Source organism: Medicago sativa, chromosome 7 (genome assembly GCF_051527215.1).
Source record: "Medicago sativa cultivar Bolivia chromosome 7, Bolivia_mono, whole genome shotgun sequence".
Classification (NCBI taxonomy): Eukaryota; Viridiplantae; Streptophyta; class Magnoliopsida; order Fabales; family Fabaceae; genus Medicago; species Medicago sativa.
Genome location: NC_140755.1, coordinates 90,996,295 through 91,017,399, shown reverse-complemented (window position 1 = coordinate 91,017,399; position 21,105 = coordinate 90,996,295). Strand labels below are relative to the sequence as shown.

Here is a 21,105-nt window from a genome sequence, read left to right as displayed (position 1 = left end):
GCCTGCAAGCTTGCAGAGGATGGTTGAAAAATTGTCATGCTCGCCATTTCAAATGAAGAACAAGGGTATTTAGAGCAATAATTTTCAACTAGGGGCAGATATATCATTTTTTTTGGTGATAGGGGCAGAAAAAAAAATTCTTCAGGAGAGTAGTTTGAGAGTTATCTCTTGTTCGCTGCATTTAGGGACAATTAAAAATGGAAATTTCCAGTTTTGGACGTTTAAAAATTCATATTTTGAATGTCAATGTTCAGGGTGCTGAGGATCGAACCTCCAACAACTAGTTCTTACATAACCATTGCGGAGGTACGACGATGGCTTTTGAATGTCAATGTTATAAAGTCATATCTTCAACCACACTCTTTTAAACACACTTTCACATCACCGTCTTTGTCTTTGTCCTTGACATAAAAAAAAATGCACAAGACAAATTCTTCTCAGTGATACATATAAAAATAAGAGACAAACAATTGTCATTGATAAATCTATATTATAAATACGTAATACAGCTAATGATCTAGTAAATAAATTGAGGTAATAATTATCATTCACACGAAACTGCAACGATTAATCTCTTCGATGTAGTTGAGAATCATTTAAAAGGTTAACATATTTCCATAAATGTTTTTTCATACACACCGATTAGGAAACGAACTTTCAACCAAGCGATTAAGTGACCAAAGTATCTACCACTTGTGTTAAACTATCTTGGTTTTTTCTTTCTTGTATTTAGTTATCTTTTTTTATGGTAGATATACAAAATGGTATCATATGAACCAACATTATAATCTCAATCACAATATACGATTTAACAATTTCGATATTTTTATCCATTGAACTAATGCTTATGAACCAACATTAGATATACAAAAATTTCATTGATTTTCTTTTAATTTTTTTTAATTGTATATTAATTTTAAAATTGAAATATGATGTGTCAAAATTGTGGATTTTTATTGGTTGAGTGTGTATAATTGCTATACACTGTCTGCTTACAATCTTTAAATTATTTAATTTTATGTCGTCTCCAAATATGCTCTACAGTTAAATAAAAGTGGAAATGATATCAGAATTTTGATGACTTTTAGTGGGACTGATTTACAAATATGCTCTACAGTTAAAAAAAATCATGTATTGATGACTTGTCTTAGGATCAACTAGGCCATATCTTGATATTGTCTTGTTTTTGTTGAATCTAAATTTCATCAAATTTGATCGGGTTTATGACTGGATTTGAGTCTAAAAATTGGCATGAATTATTATTTTTTTTTTGAAAAGGCTAAGCAAAATATATTAAAAACCAACACAAGATCCTCTAGTACAAGATATACCAAATAAGGCTAAAAAAATCCAAACACTACAAGAGGAAAACACAAGCTACCACAAATTATTTAATTTTTTTGAAAAGGCTAAGCAAAATATATTAAAAAACCAACACAAGCTCCTCTAGTACAAGATATACCAAATAAAGCTACAAAAATCCAAATATTACAAGAGGAAAACACAAGCTACCACAATGTAGCCAAGAAAAAAAATTATGCTACATCCAGAAAACATAACAAAAGATCCTAAATTATTTTAGTCTTGCTAACCAGTGCCCTAAGGGCAATGATTAAGGATTCAAAAAAGGAAATAATTTATGAATTTCATGTAGAAAATGCTTCAATTTTAATTTTCAATGTAGTGAAAACACAATTTCCAATAAAAAGTTTCTTCGCACTTGTTAGCATTTTCCATTATTTTATCATTCTAGGACTATAAATGTCAGTGCTAGAAAGACATTTGTTGTTGTAAATAGTTGTCTTTGTAGCACTATAAATGATCATTTGTGATCATTAAATGTAGCGTTTTGACACACTTGAACTTTTAAAAGACAACATTTTGATTCAAGTCAACAATTTAACGGATACATCAGCATCAATTAATTATTAACTGATAACAGGGGTAACAGTGAAATAGTTTATCAAAGAAATCCTCAAGTATATAACCTTTTGTAAAGAAAAAGATATAAAACTCATCATATTAATTTTAAAATCATACTCACTCTGATCCTATTTATAAGAAATATTTGACTTTTTCGATTCATTTGATAAATGATGTATTTGGTCTATATTCTAGACAAGATACATCAATTACTCAATGAATCTAAAAAGTCAAAATTTTCTTATAAATAAGACCGAAGGGAGTACATTTTTTCTCGTGTTGTGAATTTGCTGTCACGACGTAAATGAATGAACTAACAATGTTAGTCCATACCCAAAATACTCGAAAAAAAAGTCATCTTTCTATATGACCAATTCAAATTATTATTGATTAATTCTTGACACAGAAAATGTTTATTTTATTTTAATTAAAATTAAAAGAAGACATTTCACACACCGAACCCAATTATGCATAGTTTCGCCGGAAATTAGCCGCTTATCTGTCGTTTAGCAGAGAGAAATGATATTTGTACAACCATATTGTGATAAATTTTCTCTCTCATACTCACATTATATTCTTATTTTCTTTCGTATTTTTTCTCTCTTCATTGTTTTTGACCAATAAAACAAAAAGAGAAAGAAGGTTGTCATAAAAGTTGAGTTGCACCAAATACTTGTTCAAATATAATTGCTCTTTACCGAAACATGTGACCCATCAACTCTTCAGTGCCTTCCAGGTGGATTTCATGCACTTATTTTAGGAGCATCAACTAAACGACAGCTATTCCTTCCTTTTTTTCCAACACATCACATGATCACAAAACGCACCCTCTTCGTCTTCCTCACAATAATCACTTTCATAACAGAAAATTACGGTTCGTCAATTCAATCATAATTCTCTTTGCTATGTCATGAATCTTTCATAATTATGAATTCTTCATCTTCTTCACCACCTCATTACAGTTCTCTCCCATCATCAAATTCCATTCCTCCAAATTTCATCTCACGCCCCACCACACCAAAACCCCTCTCCGCCACGCGCCGTCCATGGGAAGAAGTTTTCGCACTCTACTCCTTCACACGTCCATACTCTCTCACCGAAGCCACCTCGCGCGTGAAGCGTAACATCAACCACTTCCGCGTAAACTACATCATCCTCATCCTCTTCGTCTTATTCCTCAGTCTCCTATGGCATCCTATCTCAATCATCGTCTTCTTGATCACACTGATAGCTTGGTTTTTTCTCTACTTCTTCCGTGACGAACCGATTGTTCTGTTTGGCCGTGTTGTCGATGATAGAGCTTCTGCGGCGGTGCTTGCGGCGGTGACTGTGGTGGCGTTAGCTTTTACTGGTGTTTGGGTGAATGTGTTGGTTTCGGTTGTGGTTGGTGTTGTGGTTGTTGTGTTGCATGGTGCGTTTAGGAGTACAGAGGATTTGTATGTGGATGAACATGAAGGGTATGATGGAGGATTGCTTAATTCGTTTGTTGGGGGTACCCCTACAAAACGTGGTGCAGGGTATACCTTAATATAGGTTCTTTATTTTTCTCTTCATTTTGTGTCCCATTAGTTTACGTACAATTTTTTTTGCCTTCATAAAAATTCATTCAATTTGTTTAGGGGAAATTGAATTGTTTTTGTATTCTTAACTCTCAATAGGACTGGTCTTTACATTACATTGATTGATAGAGTGGGGTTCGGTTTTGTGTATTGAGTTTCATCAACTTCGTTTGTCTTGTCTTGATAGCATGATTTTGATATGCATTTGTTATTGGTTTTATTCTACTACACTGTTATAAGCAAAAAAATACACTATTATAAACCATATACATCGTTGATTTAAAGTAGAAATGCAATTAGGTAGGTTGCAAACTTGCAATGTTTTTAACTTAATTGGTTCGTGCTTTATTGTCTCTAGCTAATTTAAGAAGTTCTCAATTCTCATCATAAGATGCTTGAATATTGCAAATATGGTTGATTTTTGCGTATACAAAGTCACGGCCACGACACTTGCATATTCCGAGTCTTTGTTTTTTGTACTGAGAATAAGGAGGGTCCCAAATCATCTAAGAGAAAGACTAGTTTCTAGTAACTCTAGGTGGGATATTAACACGCAACTTCAGTAGCTGGAGGACGAGCACGGAGCTCCTAGCAGAGAAAGATCAAGCTGTTATGTATCCTCTTTGTGTTAACCGTTCCGTTCCATATTCGATTTTCAAGGAAAAGAACTCTAATAATACAGAGTTCGATCGAGAGAAAAGTAAAATTTGATTAGAAATTGTTTCATCTAAACTAAATAATTGGTTTATTCGTGAAACTTTTTAACATTTGTTTTTTGTGATGTAATTTTTTTCTTGGTGAATTTTATGTGATGTATTTGATAGTCTATGTTATGATGCAAAGTATAATTCGCTTGCAAATAATTTGGCGGACCACTTTGTGAAGTCTAGTTACTACCATCTTTTTTCCATCAACAAAACCTGACATGTTGCTTAATAGATCCAAATTCAGTTTTACATGGGAATATGTCAAAGAAATGGAGTAAATTATTTAAAAATCAATGGAATAATAATAAATTCATCTTTCAAGGGCTACGACTTTACTCTGTTTTATTTGAATGCTTTTGGATGGCACAATACATGGTTGGAAATTAAAAGCATGTGTAATATAAAAAAAGAACACGTGATGTGAGGTGTACCAAAAGAGCATGCCCCCATAATAATAGGAGGAAGAGGAACTTGCATTGGAGTAAAGCAATGTGTGCTTTTATGGGTGGCGAGGGCACTCACTATCTTAATGTCATGTGTTGATTAAAGATTTTCATGTGTTACTACATGGGAATGCATCCAGTCAAAAATAATGATGTACTAATTATCTGGAAATGCATATTGCACAGTCGTTTTCAAAAAGTTCTCATGCGAACTGACCAAATCTTGAAAGTGCCAAACAATTGAACAAAGCAAAAAGAGAACCATTGAATGCCATCGCTTTTGAGGAATTTTTGGAACCTGCGATTTATTAAAATCTCAAATATCCTGGATATTTTGATACAAAAAATGTGTTGTTATAAACTTCACGTATTTGAGGAACATAAAACTTCCTATCTGTGTATTTCAGTACTGCAGGGCTAGCTAGAGTGAGTTAAAAACTATTAACACTCTTGTTAGTTACTTAGTTTGGTGTGATAAATTTGTGTCTGAAACATATGCAGTATGTTTGGTGCTCCAACGTCTGTCAAATGTGCTTAAATGAGTAGTTTTTTTTTTTCTTCATTGAAGTGGTTGAAATTACTAGATTTAATTAAAATCAATTTTACCATTGTGCCAAAAAAAAAAAATCAATTTAAATTACTGAACTAAAATTTATGCGGGCAGTACAATCTTTGCATTTACATAATACTACTCCCTCCGTCCCGGTATAATTGACCTACTTTGGTTTTTCACACAGATTAAGAAAAGTGTATTAATGAAGGGGAAAGTGGAATATATTGTATTGGGAATGATAAAAGTAGTATTATTTAGTGTTATATTGTATTGAAAATGATGAAAGTTGTATTGAAAATTGAAATGGGTCAGTTATTTTGGGACACTTTTTTTTAGAAAATGGGTCAGTTATTCCGGGACGGAGGGAGTAGTAGCTTTTCGGTACAAAAAGCTGATATGGCCACATTGAGTTCAGAGAATTGCATATCAGAAGGATTTCTGAATTGTGACTACTTAAAAAGAAGAAAAAATATTGTTTTTTACCCTCTAGCTAGACGTATGCTTCCAAATAATAACACGGTTTTTTTCAGTCTGAAAGTACCCTTCCAAAATTATGTGGTGATTAAATATATGAGATAGATAAAGTTGCCCTATTAACATGATAGAGCCACGTCTCATTTTCTCTTTGAAAGAGTGTGTTACTAAATCCATTACTCTCAAATGGTATAAAGTTATTCAATTTCTGCACAATTTGTTGCCCTGCATAAATCATTCATATTAGGGGGAAAAACAACCGAAAAGATTAAAAAAAAAATAAAAAAACTGTCCATTCAAATATCAAATCCCAACAAATTATATCTTATGACCAGTATGTTGGCCTGTAGGCTGTAGCTACCTAATCCACATGTTAACTCCAAATTATTGGAATAACAAGATAATGTAAAAAGGAAGAAAGAAAAAAAAGGGAAAAACAGCCTTAAAAAATCCGGATGTAATGATCATTTCAGTATGACCAAACCAGATCAAGATGCTCTAAACTAATGGTACAAAAGGGGTTTGTTTTCATGGAGAAGGAAGAATTTCTATCTAATATAGTACCACCAGCGACAATGATGCAGTGATGATTACCAAGGTGCATAAAAATGTGATTGGGGGTAACCATGATCAAGGGTGTGGAGATTTCCGGGCATAAGCGAGGACCATGACAAAATCCTTTGCTGAGGATCCAATAATAGCTGGAATTCGGTGTGATGTGGATGCTGTTGAATCAAGCCACAGCTCAACCAAATTATGTAGCGTCAACGTAGGGAGAACTGGTTGTCCCATACATATAATCTCAATCTGCAATATGAAATTAACAAAAGAGTGAGCAAACATGATGCTGAGTTAAAATAATAAGTTGCTAAAGTTTCTCCTTGGAATGATTCAAACATGACAAAAATGAAACACCGATGACACTGAACTGTGAAGGCTTTAACTGTTCTTAATGTTTTGTGCGTATCAACTTTTTATCCGAAGGAGAAAATTGAGCTAGTGAAAGCACTTGGTTATGGTGAGAAATAAGAACATTTACTTAAAATCATTAAATTAATTAATATTGATGTCTGATGATTAAGATGACACCATTATTTACGAATTCCATGTGATCTTCCCTCATATTTAATAAAAGATACATGTGGGATTTGTAATTATTGATGTCATCTAAATTGTTTAATTTTGAGCTACTAATTGTAATTCAATGTTCTGATTTCATTTAACATGCACTCTATATATAAAAACATGACTAAAATCTTCAAAGCCAGGTTATTCCCTAATGAACCAATGTCTTTAAGATATGTACGAATCTGAGTTACCTCTGTTTCACTTGTCAGATCGAGTTTCTTCATCAGGTATTTTTGGATAAATGAGACAGGTACGCTTCCATCCCTGCGGCAAAATACAAGAGATATTATGTTAGACAATAGACAGGATATCATGTTCTAATTCAGCAACATCTCATCATGTTAAGCTTTAGCAGCAGCAAAAATAGAGTGAAAATAGTTTCTCAAGCCTGTTTCTGTCATTCAATAGCTAGATGAAACCATTTAATATTAATACACATAACCATTCAGCAAGGTATAGATGAATTACCATAAAAATTTAATCCAGAGAGCTATCATATTCTAATTGCAATATTTATTGATGGAAAAAAAAACATTTACATACAATTGTGGATTTCTCGAAAGCATATGTTACTTAAAATTCACATTTGCTTTACTGAGATGAGTCTATAATATTGTTCTGTTTTAGATTTTTAGTTTTCCTATGCTAAAATAGCTTATGCATTTCGTCGAATTCACATAGCTTATGCACTTGAGTGAAAAAAGAACGAAAATTGAAAGGCTGGTAAAGGTGAATTTCCGTAGTTGTGGAAGAGTTGGAGATGAATAAATAGAAGATTTTTTTTTTAGGAAAATATATCTTAAATAGGAAAAATGTTTAGAATTTGCATTTAGAGCTCTTTGGATGTGTTTTAGCTGCTTCTTTTTTTCCTTCAAAAAATGCAATTTTTTTTTACATATTGTAGCATGTGTTGATTATTACATAAGCAAATAAGATGCTAAAAAATGTATTCTCTTTGATAACATCGATGGAATGCTAAGACATTGTATTTATTTTAAAGCACAACCAATGAAAGATTGTTGCTTGAATTTTACTATATAGAGATAGGCTTAGCTTATAGATATAATTCATGAATAACGGTATACAGATTCAAATGTCTATCATTCAATATCCTAAGGTGTTATGCACTGCTCCGAGTATAATATTCCAATTTTTAAAGCATGAAATAACTTGAAACTGAAGTAATTAATAGAGTGAACATTTAACACAGGTCCATAGAGTCTGAATGAACTTACTTTATTCTCACATAGCTTGCAGGAATTTGTGGCAAGGGTGTGTCTCCTTCTCTGAAACATTACTCTGAAGTTAGTACATGATATTTTGACATCCTGAAAGAGGATTTATAGAACATAAGATATCAATTTAAATTCGGAAGATGATATCTTACTGATTTTCAGAAGCTACTAAGGAGAACCAAATTGGACCACCCTTAAAGAGTTTACTGCCGGTAGAATCAACCACAGCTTGGGGTGATATGCCTGATTCTCCAAAAGGTTCCTTTTTCCTTCGTACTCTGCGCAATTTATTGGGTTTTGCTGTATCTGATGAAACGGGAAATGGGCTAATACTTTCATCCTCAACTTTTGCCTTGCGTTTCTTTTCCTTATTTTTGATTTTCTGCACTTGAGACCCACTCTCATTTGCTTGAGCAGGTTCTGGTTTAGCATCAGACCCTTGTATATTATTAGACTTCAAAGATTTAGTCCTGCTTGCGACCTCTACTAAACAATTCAACGGTTTCCAAAGATCCATCTTTGTGTCACATGTTTTGGAATCGTTCTCTGTTACTCTATTTGGTGCAGATTGACTACCCTCACTCTGCAGCAGCAAGTTAAAGTTCAAGCATAAGAATATGCAAGTAAACCAGTGCCAATACAATGTCAGAAATCAAATGAATAAATATGAAGCACCGACACCGACACGGACACCGGACCCAACACTGAGACTTAACACAGAGGTGTCGACATATGTTGGTGTCATGACACGTGTCGAACACTAGTCACGCCTTCAATCGGAAGTGTCGGTGCTACACAATAAAACAAGGAAATACAACAATGTAATGTGGGAAGCTAGGATATCTCTCTCTCGCTACCTGTCCGTTGTTCTGACGTAACTTATTTGAAGCTTCAGGTGAGCTTGAACTCTCGGGACGGTCATCCAGTAGTTCTGCCTCTTTTTTAATTGATTTTTCAATGGAAAAACTAGAGGACCGCAGATTGCTAGCCTTTCTGGTAGGTTTCGTTCTTCTTCCTGTCATGGTTGTTTGCACAGATACCCTTGGTGTGTTGACCACCAAAGACGAAAGAGATCTCTCCTTTCTTTTAGCTGGCAATGGTTCTGAGGCGGCGACAACTTCAGGTTCAGGTGCTTTCACCTTTCTTCCCTTTAAGGGGAAAATTTTGGCCCTTACATCTTGCTTAGTGTGGTCAGGCCTGATGGTAATCAGAAACCAAGGTTGTAACTTAGCATGAAACAATTCAAAGGAATACATTCTTTTGGAAGATATAGAAAACCAATAACCTTAAACATTCTCAACTAAACATATACTATCTCCCAACTAATTGGTGTCAACCATCTCAGTCATTTTTATCAGTTAATTGCATAACAACCAGTTATACCATATTCTTCTGTATTATGTTTCCAACTAAATGTTCAAATAAAAATTAATTAAATGCAATCAGTCAAAAGTAAACCATAATTGTTACATTTTACCGTTACATAATATATGTCTTAAACCATATTACATTTATTATGATATATACTATCAACATGTGAAATATCTGTCATGAAAACTATTGAAAGAAAACTACTAGCATTACAATACATATACACCATCAAATAAATTTTCAAAAGATATACAATTCAAAACATTATAATTCCCTATAATTACATGCATGCATGTATTATTATGACAAATTATCCCATGCGCGGAGTATATATATCTTTCTTAAGCTAGTTTCATAAAGCAACAAAATTGATATGGTCTTGATGGTACCAATATAGCATAGTCATAAACCAGCCTTATAAAAACACTCATGGCACAGCTTATATAGTTACATCCACAATTTTCATGCATATTGGACAACTCAAATTATGATAGAGGTACATTCTAATCTGCTTTAAAAGAAGAAGTAGAAGTAGAAGTTTGAAAGAGAATAAGAATGAGTTGAAAATTGGTCAAAGACAGAGAAGACTTACCTTAATTTCTCAAGTGGAACACAACCCAAATCAATGTTACATACTGGACAGCATTCCAAATCCTCATCAGTAAATTTGTCATAAATGCACTTCCTGCAAACTGAATACAGATAATAATATTAGTACAACTTTTAGCTCAATATAGTTCACGCAAAATTCAAATGAACAAACAACTATTTTAACATAAATAGCTAATCAAAACACAAATTAAACTTTAAATAACAAATACACAAACACAACATTGTTACATCCACGACAATTATGTTGTTGCATTGCATGTAGTAAGACTAAGTAGAAGCTAGCAATTTTACTAAATGACCAGTCAACAGTGGTTGTTTTGTTGTAGTAAAAAGTTCAAACCACTTTCCACCTAGGATATTAATGTAACAGCCAGCACAAGTGCAAAACACACAACAAAAACTACTGAAATACTTGACCAATCCAAAACAACAATGTTTCTGAGTTCAGAAACAGCATCATGAATAATATCAAGAGAGAGAAAAATAAATAAAATATTTTTTTGACAATCATCAAAATTACGAAATAACCAACCATATGAATCTGAACTGAATGAACAGTGACCCACATGAAGAAGTTGAAAAATAAGACGATGGGTAATGCAAAATGAAAGAAAAGATGAAAAATTAGTGAAATTAAATTATAGATCGAAGAGCTTACACGTGTGAAGACATTCAGATATAGTTGTAGGTTGTTTGAACAAATTGTTACATAGTGGACAAGTCATGCATGCTGCAATCGTTTCTCTCTTCACTTTCACAACATCATTCGACATCGTTAATTATAGATTGTTACGAATCTTTGTTGGTTCTGTTTCACTTTCATTCAACACGTATCTACCTTCAGTTACTGCATGCTGTCGAGAAAAACATTAAAATTTACGTCCATTATCGTTATAATCAATATGAAGTGCATTTATACAAAAGAAAGTGTGTGAGAAAAAGAAACAAGAAAACGTAGAATGAATATATATATGATCGGAGATGAATTGAAAAAGGGTGGTTGAGGATTTTAGAAGTGAAAATAGGAAATGGGTCGGTGAGATTTGACGTGGGTTGTGTTGGATTTGGTGAGAGAGATTGTGTTGAGTTTGCGTTGTGAATGATCTGAATCGAAAAGAGCATGAATGAACCAAAGTACCAAACACAAAACACAAACACAAACCAAGTCGTTTCTCTCTCTTTTCTTGTGTTACTTGTGTCTTTTATATTCTTGATGATTTCTTGCTTCTTTTTCTTTTTTAGCTTTTGGGTGAATTTTAGTTTTGTTTTCTTTCATACAAAATATTTTAAAGACTTTTCTACCCAAATAAATAAATGAATTATTTTAAGGACTTTTTTTTTGAGTCAATATTTTAAGGACATGAGTTATGTTCCACACTTCAACCAAAGACAGCTATAGAAGTTGGGGTTTTTTGATAACGTGCGCTAAGGTTGAGATCGCGGTGCTAGGCGGCGTGTGGTGTCACTCAACAATGTCCAATTTAACTACTTTAAATAATTACTCGGACGGAGGACTCAGGTTATTAGCATAAAACAACATAGCATTTATACGTATAAACATAACTATGTTCAAGTATCTTGAATACCCTGTTCTAAAAAAATAAAAGTATCTGGAATAGTCATGTCTCTGTATTTGCAAAATACTTGACGATGACAAAGTCATTGATCGAATTTGCATTTGCTTAAAGTTAAGCTTTCAATCTAAATCAAATAAACACCACATTAAGACAGAAAATAAAAAAACACAACGTACAAAAACGAAAAATCAAAACAAACAAAATCATGTAAAGGCAACGAAATCACAAAAGCAAACAAAATATTGAAAATATGTGAAAATAACTTATTTAACTAAAAAAAATATTGTATGTTTACCTAAGTTTGCTAAAAGGGCAACTTCTGATTTTTTCAAACTCACCTCTCATCCAAATATGCATTTAATATGTCACGTAAGTGAAATTTTGGGGTGTGTTTCTCTTCTTAAGATCTTAGGTGGATGAAGAGATTGGACCCCTCAAATTATTCTATCTTTAGTCGGATACCAAATTTTAAAAAAATGTCAAATACCTCTTGTAGTCCTTTAAGTTAGATGTTTCTTTGAGTATTATTGTTACAAATTTGCTCTTTTAAGTTTTTTTTTTGTTACAAATTGGTCATTTTAAGTCATAGAATATTTACACGGTTGATCATTCTTTCAACCAACTTTTATTTAAAAATGTTTATGAACCATTTAACACTGAGATTGTAGGTCCATAAGTGCTTATCACATCTAACATGATTACTAATGCACATTTTCTTTTTCTTGTTTTTGAATTCAAGTCTAATTTTAGAGATAAATATTCAATAAACAATATTAAAAATTAAGTAATGGATTGACTTTGTTTCAAATCAAAATTGAATTACACATATAGGAACCTAGTTTTCATTAGAAGGTTCAGTTGAGACTTCTTATCAAAGTTAAAAAAGATACTCAGCTGAACCACCTAACATTTTTTTTTCTTTAACCTATTATGAAATCGAATTCATAATTAACAATTCCTTTAATCAATACTCACAATTTTTTTTGGTGGTGGTCAGGGTTTAAACCTCCGACCTTGCATATATTGTGCATTATTCCTATCAACCGAACTATAAGCTCTCACCATGACCAATACTCACAATCTAATTACACAGTTCACGCACTTGATAATTATGTTAATGAGTAATACTAACGGCACACATTATCTTTTTTCACACATTGTAAATAGGTTCTACTTAAAGTGGTAGGTCATACATTAGTTTTATCCAATAAAAGAATAAGTGTTGAAGAGAATATTGAAAAAAGAGTGTCCCTAACATTCCTATTCACATGAATCTCGCTCAATATGTGTATTTCATATGAATTTATGATGAAATCCATATAAATTTTAATTCATAAAAAAAAATTTGTTAAAAAATATATTAAAATATGTGTTGCTGGCCTAACTCATGTTAATACATGCAGGTGTTACGGAAGGAATTTACAACCGTAACTTGCATCCATCGAACTTTAAAATAATAGTAAAACGCTATTAATCGGATGTAATTTTGAGGTATTGAATTCATTGAACTTGAGAATTACAGCAAAAAGAAAAGAATTGGATGTAATTTGGAGGTATTCATTCCTTTGAATTTTTCTTTAGAGGAGTCATGTAGGTTTCATTTTGTTTTGCGGTTTGATAGAATCGAATCTGACATGCACCGAAATCACATCCGTTTTTTTTGTCTCTCTCTTTTTTGACTTATCAACTTACTCTCTCTAAATTTGCTTTTTTTTGGTTACCTCTCTCTCTAAAAATTTGATAATGTTTTTTTAAACGAGTTATAAGGTTACAAGAAAAATAAAATATTATAATAAATTTAATTTCCTGTAGCTTTATATGCTTTATCATGAGGACCCGAATGGATCTTGGATTTGTAACGGGCGGTTGTTAATTTTTGAGTTAAAATGTAATGAAATATGTGTCCAAATGTCCTTTGCTTCTCTCTGGATTAGTGGTAGATTTGATCAATCCTCCTAATCTAGCAAATAGGTTAAAGAAAAAAGGTTAGGTGGTTCAGTTGAAACTTCTTATCAAAGTTAAACACAAGATACATCAATTGGCTATGCTGAGAAACGAGAGCACAAAGTAACATGTGGTCTTCATGTTTTTGCTAATTAACTGCTAAAGGGTCCCTCCCTCACCAGCACCACTGCATGCCTGAGTGCGTTGAGTTCACACTTTAGAGAGATTTGCCATGAGGTGAGAATTGAGACCAATAAGTGTGACTCATGCCTTATGAAATCATTTATCTACTGGTTAATCACCTTCAAAGACGTACCTAAGGTCAAAGAGAGAAAGATGATTTTGGCAATAAGGAAAGAAAAAAAAAGTGAATATGCAAATTTATCAAAATAGTCTTTGAGATTATGATGTTTTACAATAACTAATAATGTCACCATACTAAAAGTTAATTTTGAAGGTGAGAAAAACACAAGAAGGGGGGGTTGAATTGTGTTTTGAAAAATTCTTCGTTTCTCCTAAAAACTGAACACACTGATCAGAAGCTAAGTGAGACAGCTTCTGAAGTGATAATCAGAATCTAAATGCAGCGGAATAAAACAGAGAGAGAAGAAGAACGACACAAAGCAATTATACTGGTTCCTTCCACAATCCGGAAGTAGTCCAGTCCCCCTTGCACTTCCAAGGAGATTTCACTAAGAGTAATATCTGATTACAATTGATCAAGCACACAAGCTAGAGACTTCCTTTGCTCAAGAACACAATCAAGAGACTTCCTGCTCAAGCACAACTGCAAGAGACTTCCTAACTAAACAAAATTACACAGAAAATTGTTTAAGGTTGAACACTTGATATACAATCAGAGGTGCTCACAATACAAATCAGATACAGACTCAATGGACTTAAGAATTTCTAAGATATGACTTTGAGACACAGAAATTCTAAGTGAATGCAGAACAATTTCAGCAGAGGTTTGGCACTTGTAATAATGTTGTGAGTCGTTTGTTCAGCATTACCAAAACTCTAGGTCTTCACTCCTTTATATAGAGGTGTGAAAGAGACGTTGTGAAATTGCCAGCACACCAAAGAGTCGTTGTTGAAGCTTGATCTTTCACCTTTGATCTTTTGCCTGATTTGGTTGTTGTCCTATGAAGAACTAATTTGAAATCCATTCCTTATCCAAAGGAACATCTATGCAGGTGAAGCCGTATTCTGGAGCTGTTTTCTTGTCTTGTAGCGTGGACACAAAACAGAGTAGTGGAGAACGTGGTTGTACAATTCGTACAAATGTCAACGCTTTCGTCCAAATTGCAAGCACATGCCTTCAAACACTTTTGAAATGACCGTTGCAAAAATTCCACTAATCCTTTGTTGTGTTTTCGAATCCAATAGACAGCTTTTGCAGTGATGATTCTTCAATCCTTGAATCTTCGCAAATCCAGTTGATATTCAGCTTCTGGTGAAATGGCTTCTGATGAGGCAGCTTTTGATGATGCAGCTTCTGATGATGCAGCTTCTGATGATATGACTTCTGGATCTCTTGTCTTCAGGAGCAGTATTCTTCAGGAGCACTATTCTTACTTCAGAAGCGACTTAACTTCAGGAGCGCTTTTTCTTTTCAGTAGCAAGTTGCCTTCAGGAGCGTCCAAGCTTCAAATTTTGTTGTTTCCTTTGCTCTTTATTTTCTCATTCAGAACCAATGATGATGTAACTTTTTAGTTATGATCTTGTACACTTGAACAAATATTAGCTAATCCAATTTACAATTTTTAATACCTTGTTATCATCAAAACTCTTTAAGGTTCATTGTTAAACACATTTTGTTCCAACAAATTTGTCTGTAAATTTAAGTCCCTTCTCTTGAAGACTAATTTGACGGTAATTAGCCCCACATAATTGCAGTTACCACCATGTTTATTATCATATAAGATGACCAAAATTTTATAGACAACTTAGTCTTGTAAGCTGGTCTAGATGTATGATCTATGGATAATGTGACATGTGCACTCAGGGCCGTCCCTGAGAATTCGGTGGCTCGGCTCTAGGAATGAAAAGAGGTCAGTGATAAAATCAAAACGTATTTTTTTTAAAAGAGCAATGCTCTATTTATATTTTTTAAAAGATAAATACAACGTGCCGTATATATGCGGTACACCCATAGGTGAAAATAACTACCGTATACATGAGGAATCCCCACCTAACACCAAAAGCAAGAGGAAAATTAAACCTGCACAAAACAATCAAAAGCCATGCGCTGTTTGCACCCCCTTTATTGCAGGATAGTATACTACTGGATAGTATACTACTGGGTATAATTTTTTTTTTGAGGCCCATCCTTGAGGGAGGCCCAGCTCGGTTGAGCTGTTTGCACCCCCTCAAGGCCGGCCCTGTGTGCACTTACTGTGTTAGATCATAATCTCTACTGTCAAAAGTTACCATGAATTTTTTTTTGTTGCAAAGCTAATCAAAACAACAAAAAGAAAAGGAAGAAAACAGAAAAAACAAAGAGCTAATCCTCAGAGAAAAAAGTTCCTGCTGCAACGATTGAATTTGGATACCGGTTATTGATCATTTGTAAATGTCTATATAATGCACATGAAGATAAAGTTCTTCATGGAACTCAAATTGTTAGAGGGGTTTCAAAAATTAATCATTTATATTTTCTATGAAAATGATAGTCTCACTTTTTGTATGGATTCTATTCAAGATGTTTAGACCATTCAAGGAATCTTAATACTTATCAATATGTTTTTTATTTTTTTTTTATTTTTATCAACTTATTAATTTAAATAAATTAGAAATTTCTTTAAGTCAAAATGTACATGATTATGGTAAATCTTGTACCATGGTATGTCGTTTTGACTTTTGATTTTTTGTCACACTTTTGTTAATGAAATTATCTTTGACGTAAAAAATAGGGAGGGAAACGGACAATCAGAAATTCACAAATAACTTATTTTATGAAGAAATGTTTAGGTAAATTATATTCATGTGCTCACCAAAATTAAAATAGATCTCAAAGTTCAGAGAATAATGACAAATGTATTTATAGATACCCACCAAAAAACTCTTCACACGGGCAGTCATAATATGACTGGGTGTATTAATATGATATGATGACTAGGGTGTATTTTTCCCTATGTCCTTTCTATTAGAAGGAGGTTCTTATTAATGAGGAGAGAAGGGTTTGTATGAAGGAGTATGCATGGCAAGAAATTGTGGCATATGGAATCTGGAGATTCAATTGTCCACGGTTTAAATAATGGGAAAGAGGTAGTGCTGCAGGTTGGAGCACATTAAAGAAAATGAAAGCTCTTCTTGATCAGAATTGGAATGCTAGCTAGGATTTCTCATATGTACTGCGAATCTAATAGATATGTTAATTTTAAGGATGTTTATTTCCTCTGTTTAGTTTCTATGTAGTTTTTTTGTTTTGTTTTTTGGACTTAAGCCCAGTCATCAGTTGTTTAAAAATAATGTTCCTAATTTTTAAGACGCACGTACTCTTCAGAACTCATGTTAGTGATGGTTTCCCTATTATTATATTGCATGCGCTCTATGAGAAAATGGAATATGCCCATAATCAATTTGATGAAAATGCGTGACATTGTTTAACAAAATAAATAATTCCAATTAAAGAGAAAGGATTAATAGACAATGGTTGCAGGTGATAGTACTCCAGAATCAAATAATTCAAATCAAACTTCAATGCCCCTTGTACTTTATATTTTTTGAAGGAATACCACTTTGTATTTTGCAACTAATTGCAACTACTATTATTCCTTCATAAAACCTAAAAAGTGAATTTTGCAAATACTGTTATTTTGCGCACAATTAAAAGCCATTATAAATCAAGCTATTGCCCACATAAATTGATTGCAACTACTGTTATTTTGCAAGTATTGTTTGAGCTCAAAGATCTTCTATATCTTGGACTGAGACATCATCTCGTCACCTATTTTTTTTTTTAAGAAAAAAATGATATTACAACAAATCTAGCATTATCTTAAAAAAAAAAAAAACAAATTATAGTATTGTTAATTTTGGTGCTATATATCGAAATTGGCCTTGGATTTCCACTTTATGTACACTTTTGACTTAATATTCTGGTACCTCCCAACAAGGTGCATCGATCTTCATTCATTTCAAGACCCAACAAGACCTTTGCGTCGAGCATACGATATTATGGACAAAAAGAAGGTTCCACAAACCATTCCAGTGAGAATCACCACCTAAAGATGCAATTTGAACCCAAAAATTATAAAAATCAGAATAAATTAAAACCCACCGATTCTCTTTTTCTGTCTAATTAGTCAGAAATTTTTCGAAAGTTTTCTTTTAATATTTATGCAGATGCATACATACCCATTTAAATACATATGCGTGACCTTCTTTCCATGTATATGGAATGTTCATACCAAATATTGCAGCTACCAATGAATATATTGATAAACAAACAGTCCCGGAACTTAGGAATAGCTCTAGCTGCATATATATCATGCACAATAATAAGGATATGAAAAAATAATATAGCATATTTGAATACATGAATTATGGCTAATTATACCTGAATCAGTTGATTTCGGTGATTATCAAGCTGCATTCATGCAAATACAACACATTATAAAGTGCTAGCTGTTAATATTCATGCTACAAACCAATATATAGTGTGCAAATTTGAACCGGAAGTAGTTAACTTAAATGGAAATTTTTGCACCTAGTAGTAAATAATTTGTAAGAAACTAAAAACTTAATATCTACAAAGCAATATGAGTTTACTTAATTATGTGCCCTTAAACTTACCTGTATGTTAATGTAATCTTCGGTGTCATCAATATACTCTCGCACCTAAAGTGTAAAACAGAAATCAAATTATAATAAGTAACAAAGAAAGATTACAAGTAAAATGTAGTTTAGTTCACTGTTATTACCGTGGTCAATTTATTTAATGTTCCATCAATTTGTATGAAATAGGCCTGCAAAGAACGACATTATTCAGTTTAATACATCATAAGCTAATTCATGGAAATGGATTAGGTGCAGTCATGACTGTATGTAATCAGCTGCAGTCAACACTTTAAAACCGTCCGATCTTGATCAGACAACTTCAACGCCGACTGTCGCCAAATGAGAGATTTTCATTTATTTTAGTAGTCTCTAATTTCTATTGGTTTTTCTGGTAGTGCAACTTTATGTGTTGCAAAATGAAATGAAGAATTTAATAACCTCTAGTAACATCTCAAGCTCTTCAACATCATTCTCCCCTTGAAGTGTTGCTGCACTTCCTCTGCTTGATCTGTGTATTTTTGAACCTTGATATGGACTGTGATGCCAATTGGGACCATCAGAGCTACTTGAGGGAGAGGATGAAACAGCCATCTTTCTTGATAAATAAAGTTCAGCCATGTCATCATCATCATCAAGTAGGTTTTCTAGTTCCTCTCTTATCTACAAGAAATTAAATTATTAATCAAAGTAAGTTCTTGGATATAAATATGTTGAAGGAAAATGAAAATCGTGACAAGTGAGTAGTAACTATACTACTTATTAAGTACTGAACATATATATTTGTTTCTTAGTACATTTTATATGGTAAAAGACTACCTTTAATACAGTACCAATGGTAAAAAACCGTTGAGACATTTAATTTGACGACTAGGCCTTTTGAAAAGAAAAAATTACCTAAAAAATCTATTTGTTATTTCAACATACCTTGTGAACACGATTTGTCAACCTAGTCATTGCACTTTTTAATTTTCGCACTTTATCCAAATTACGACTGCTGATCTGTACACAAATGTAATTCAACCAAAGTGACGATTATTAAGGAGTAGAAAGGGACGAGGGACCATAATTTTGTGACAACATGCATATATATTATAGGAAAATCCAAACACTAATTAATCAGTATTTTTTTCAGGTGTTGCGACTTTTACTATATCACCCCTTTCCAATGATAAAAACCTTACTATATTCCTATTATATATGCAATCTAGAGTTTAAGTGCAAAAACCAATGTTGTTATTATTAGTATATTTTTTTGTATCAATGTGATTCTTTTGATGATCATATAACTTTTCTTTATTTAGCCGCCATCCTAACCATTTGGATATAAACACAAAAAAATATCTCATGGAACTATACACACAAATAATACTTTGAGAGAAAGAAATAGAGAAGATGTGATATGTCGGTGATATGATGAGAAGAGGAAGATATAATGAAAATGATTAGACGAAAATTCAGTTAAGGTTTGATTGTTTGGAGTCGTCCGAGTATATTTCTAACTAACAATTATTTGTTAGACTTGAGGTCATATTCTAGATTACATGACTCTCTCTTGCAAATCTTAATGAAAAGATTTGATTACCTTAGAGGTTAGTTCATCCAAAGCTGGATAAGCAGCAGTCTCCAACTCTCTTGTCCGTGCATCAAGGAAACTACAAATTGCCTCCAATACAACTTCCAAAGCTCGAAACTCAAATGGAAATTCTACAAAACCACCACAAGTCAATTTCCCATTATTATTAAAAACAACACAAATCAAAATAAATAAATAATGAAGAACCATGAAACTATACAACACTAGATCTTTCCAATGATAATAAAATAAAAATCTCACACACACCGATACAATGTATTTCTCACAAACAAAACAAATGCTTATCCACAAGTTCTATCTAATAAAAAAGTCATAATTGTTAGGTTGAATGCCGTAATAAGGTTCGAGTCCCGGTTCCTCTACTCGTGTGTGAGTTTCTAATAGCCATTGTAATTTCGTTTCTATACCAAAAAAAAAAGCTTACCATTTTCTTCTCCACCTTCACCTTCTTGAACACATAACTCTTCTTCTACTTGGCCTTGACCAGCAACACTTACCTTGAGTGGTAACCTTCTTCGTAGCTCTTCAACAACAGGCACAACATCATCATCCATTGGGTCTCTAACCAATACCTATAATAAAACAACAACAAACAAACAAATTTTCCATTTTCGCTTCATCATTTTTACTAAACAAATTAAAAAGCTCTTAAAAAAGATAATCACTTAAATATACACTAATATTTCATATTAACAGACTAACTATACCTCTTCAGCAGTGATTATAGCTTTTATGTGCTGCAAAAGAAAAAATACAAGATAAAAAACAGAACAAAAACAGAATTCAAGTTATGGTTATATATATTGGAACAAAGTATTTTTGTGTGTTTGCCTCTAGATTGAGAACAATGACTTTCTCTCTTCCAAGAATGGTGGAAGGATATGAAAGAAGAGGATCCATTATTCGAAGATCTCTTGCATGAATTTCAACCAAACGCATAATAGCATACTTATCCACATCCAATACTATATCTCTACCATCACGGTCTAGCAAAATCCAGCTTCTTGAAATAGTAGTTTTCTTCTTATTCATAGCTTGAACTTTAAGCTCCACTTCAGAACTAGCAAGAGCCATTTATTTACTTTGCAGGATTAATTGTTTGGTATGAAATGAATTTAGAGTGAAGTGAGTGAGGAGAGAAAGGTTTTTGTTATTTTCAGAAAGAAGAGGATGGGATGAAGATGAGGGAGAGAAAGCAAT

General features: G+C 32.9%; 2 protein-coding genes and 1 pseudogene across 2 annotated transcripts; 1 reads left to right on the top strand and 2 right to left on the bottom strand.

Moving 5' to 3' along the window:
• The first annotated feature begins 2,708 nt into the window (after positions 1-2,708).
• LOC146910154 (PRA1 family protein D pseudogene) lies at positions 2,709-3,708 on the top strand (annotated as a pseudogene).
• A 2,219-nt stretch (positions 3,709-5,927) lies between these two features.
• Positions 5,928-11,118, bottom strand: LOC146910153 (E3 ubiquitin protein ligase DRIP1-like). The gene is made up of 8 exons (XM_085724314.1): positions 10,980-11,118; positions 10,664-10,862; positions 9,986-10,085; positions 8,880-9,219; positions 8,175-8,605; positions 8,023-8,073; positions 6,979-7,051; positions 5,928-6,466 (listed from the first exon to the last, which is right to left on the bottom strand). The coding sequence occupies exons 2-8, from the start codon at positions 10,776-10,778 to the stop codon at positions 6,290-6,292; spliced, it is 1,287 nt and encodes a 428-aa protein (XP_085580440.1). The 5' UTR covers positions 10,779-10,862; positions 10,980-11,118; the 3' UTR covers positions 5,928-6,289.
• Positions 11,119-17,367: 6,249 nt separating this feature from the next.
• On the bottom strand, positions 17,368-21,105 carry LOC146910152 (magnesium transporter MRS2-I-like). The gene is made up of 11 exons (XM_085730432.1): positions 20,737-21,105; positions 20,613-20,642; positions 20,330-20,477; positions 19,894-20,015; positions 19,236-19,310; positions 18,750-18,971; positions 18,455-18,499; positions 18,327-18,371; positions 18,091-18,120; positions 17,889-18,008; positions 17,368-17,755 (listed from the first exon to the last, which is right to left on the bottom strand). The coding sequence occupies exons 1-11, from the start codon at positions 20,977-20,979 to the stop codon at positions 17,669-17,671; spliced, it is 1,167 nt and encodes a 388-aa protein (XP_085586558.1). The 5' UTR covers positions 20,980-21,105; the 3' UTR covers positions 17,368-17,668.

Coding starts and splice junctions, on each gene's coding strand:
- LOC146910153 (XM_085724314.1), bottom strand. CDS start 10,778: ATGTCGAATGATGTTGTGAAAGTGAAGAGAGAAACGATTGCAGCATGC. Junction 7,052..8,022: donor GCAAGCTATGTGAGAATAAA/GTAAGTTCATTC, acceptor ATTTTGCCGCAG/GGATGGAAGCGTACCTGTCT. Junction 6,467..6,978: donor ATCTGACAAGTGAAACAGAG/GTAACTCAGATT, acceptor TTCATATTGCAG/ATTGAGATTATATGTATGGG.
- LOC146910152 (XM_085730432.1), bottom strand. CDS start 20,979: ATGGCTCTTGCTAGTTCTGAAGTGGAGCTTAAAGTTCAAGCTATGAAT. Junction 20,478..20,612: donor CTATAATCACTGCTGAAGAG/GTATAGTTAGTC, acceptor GTTTTATTATAG/GTATTGGTTAGAGACCCAAT. Junction 17,756..17,888: donor ACGCATATGTATTTAAATGG/GTATGTATGCAT, acceptor TTGCATCTTTAG/GTGGTGATTCTCACTGGAAT.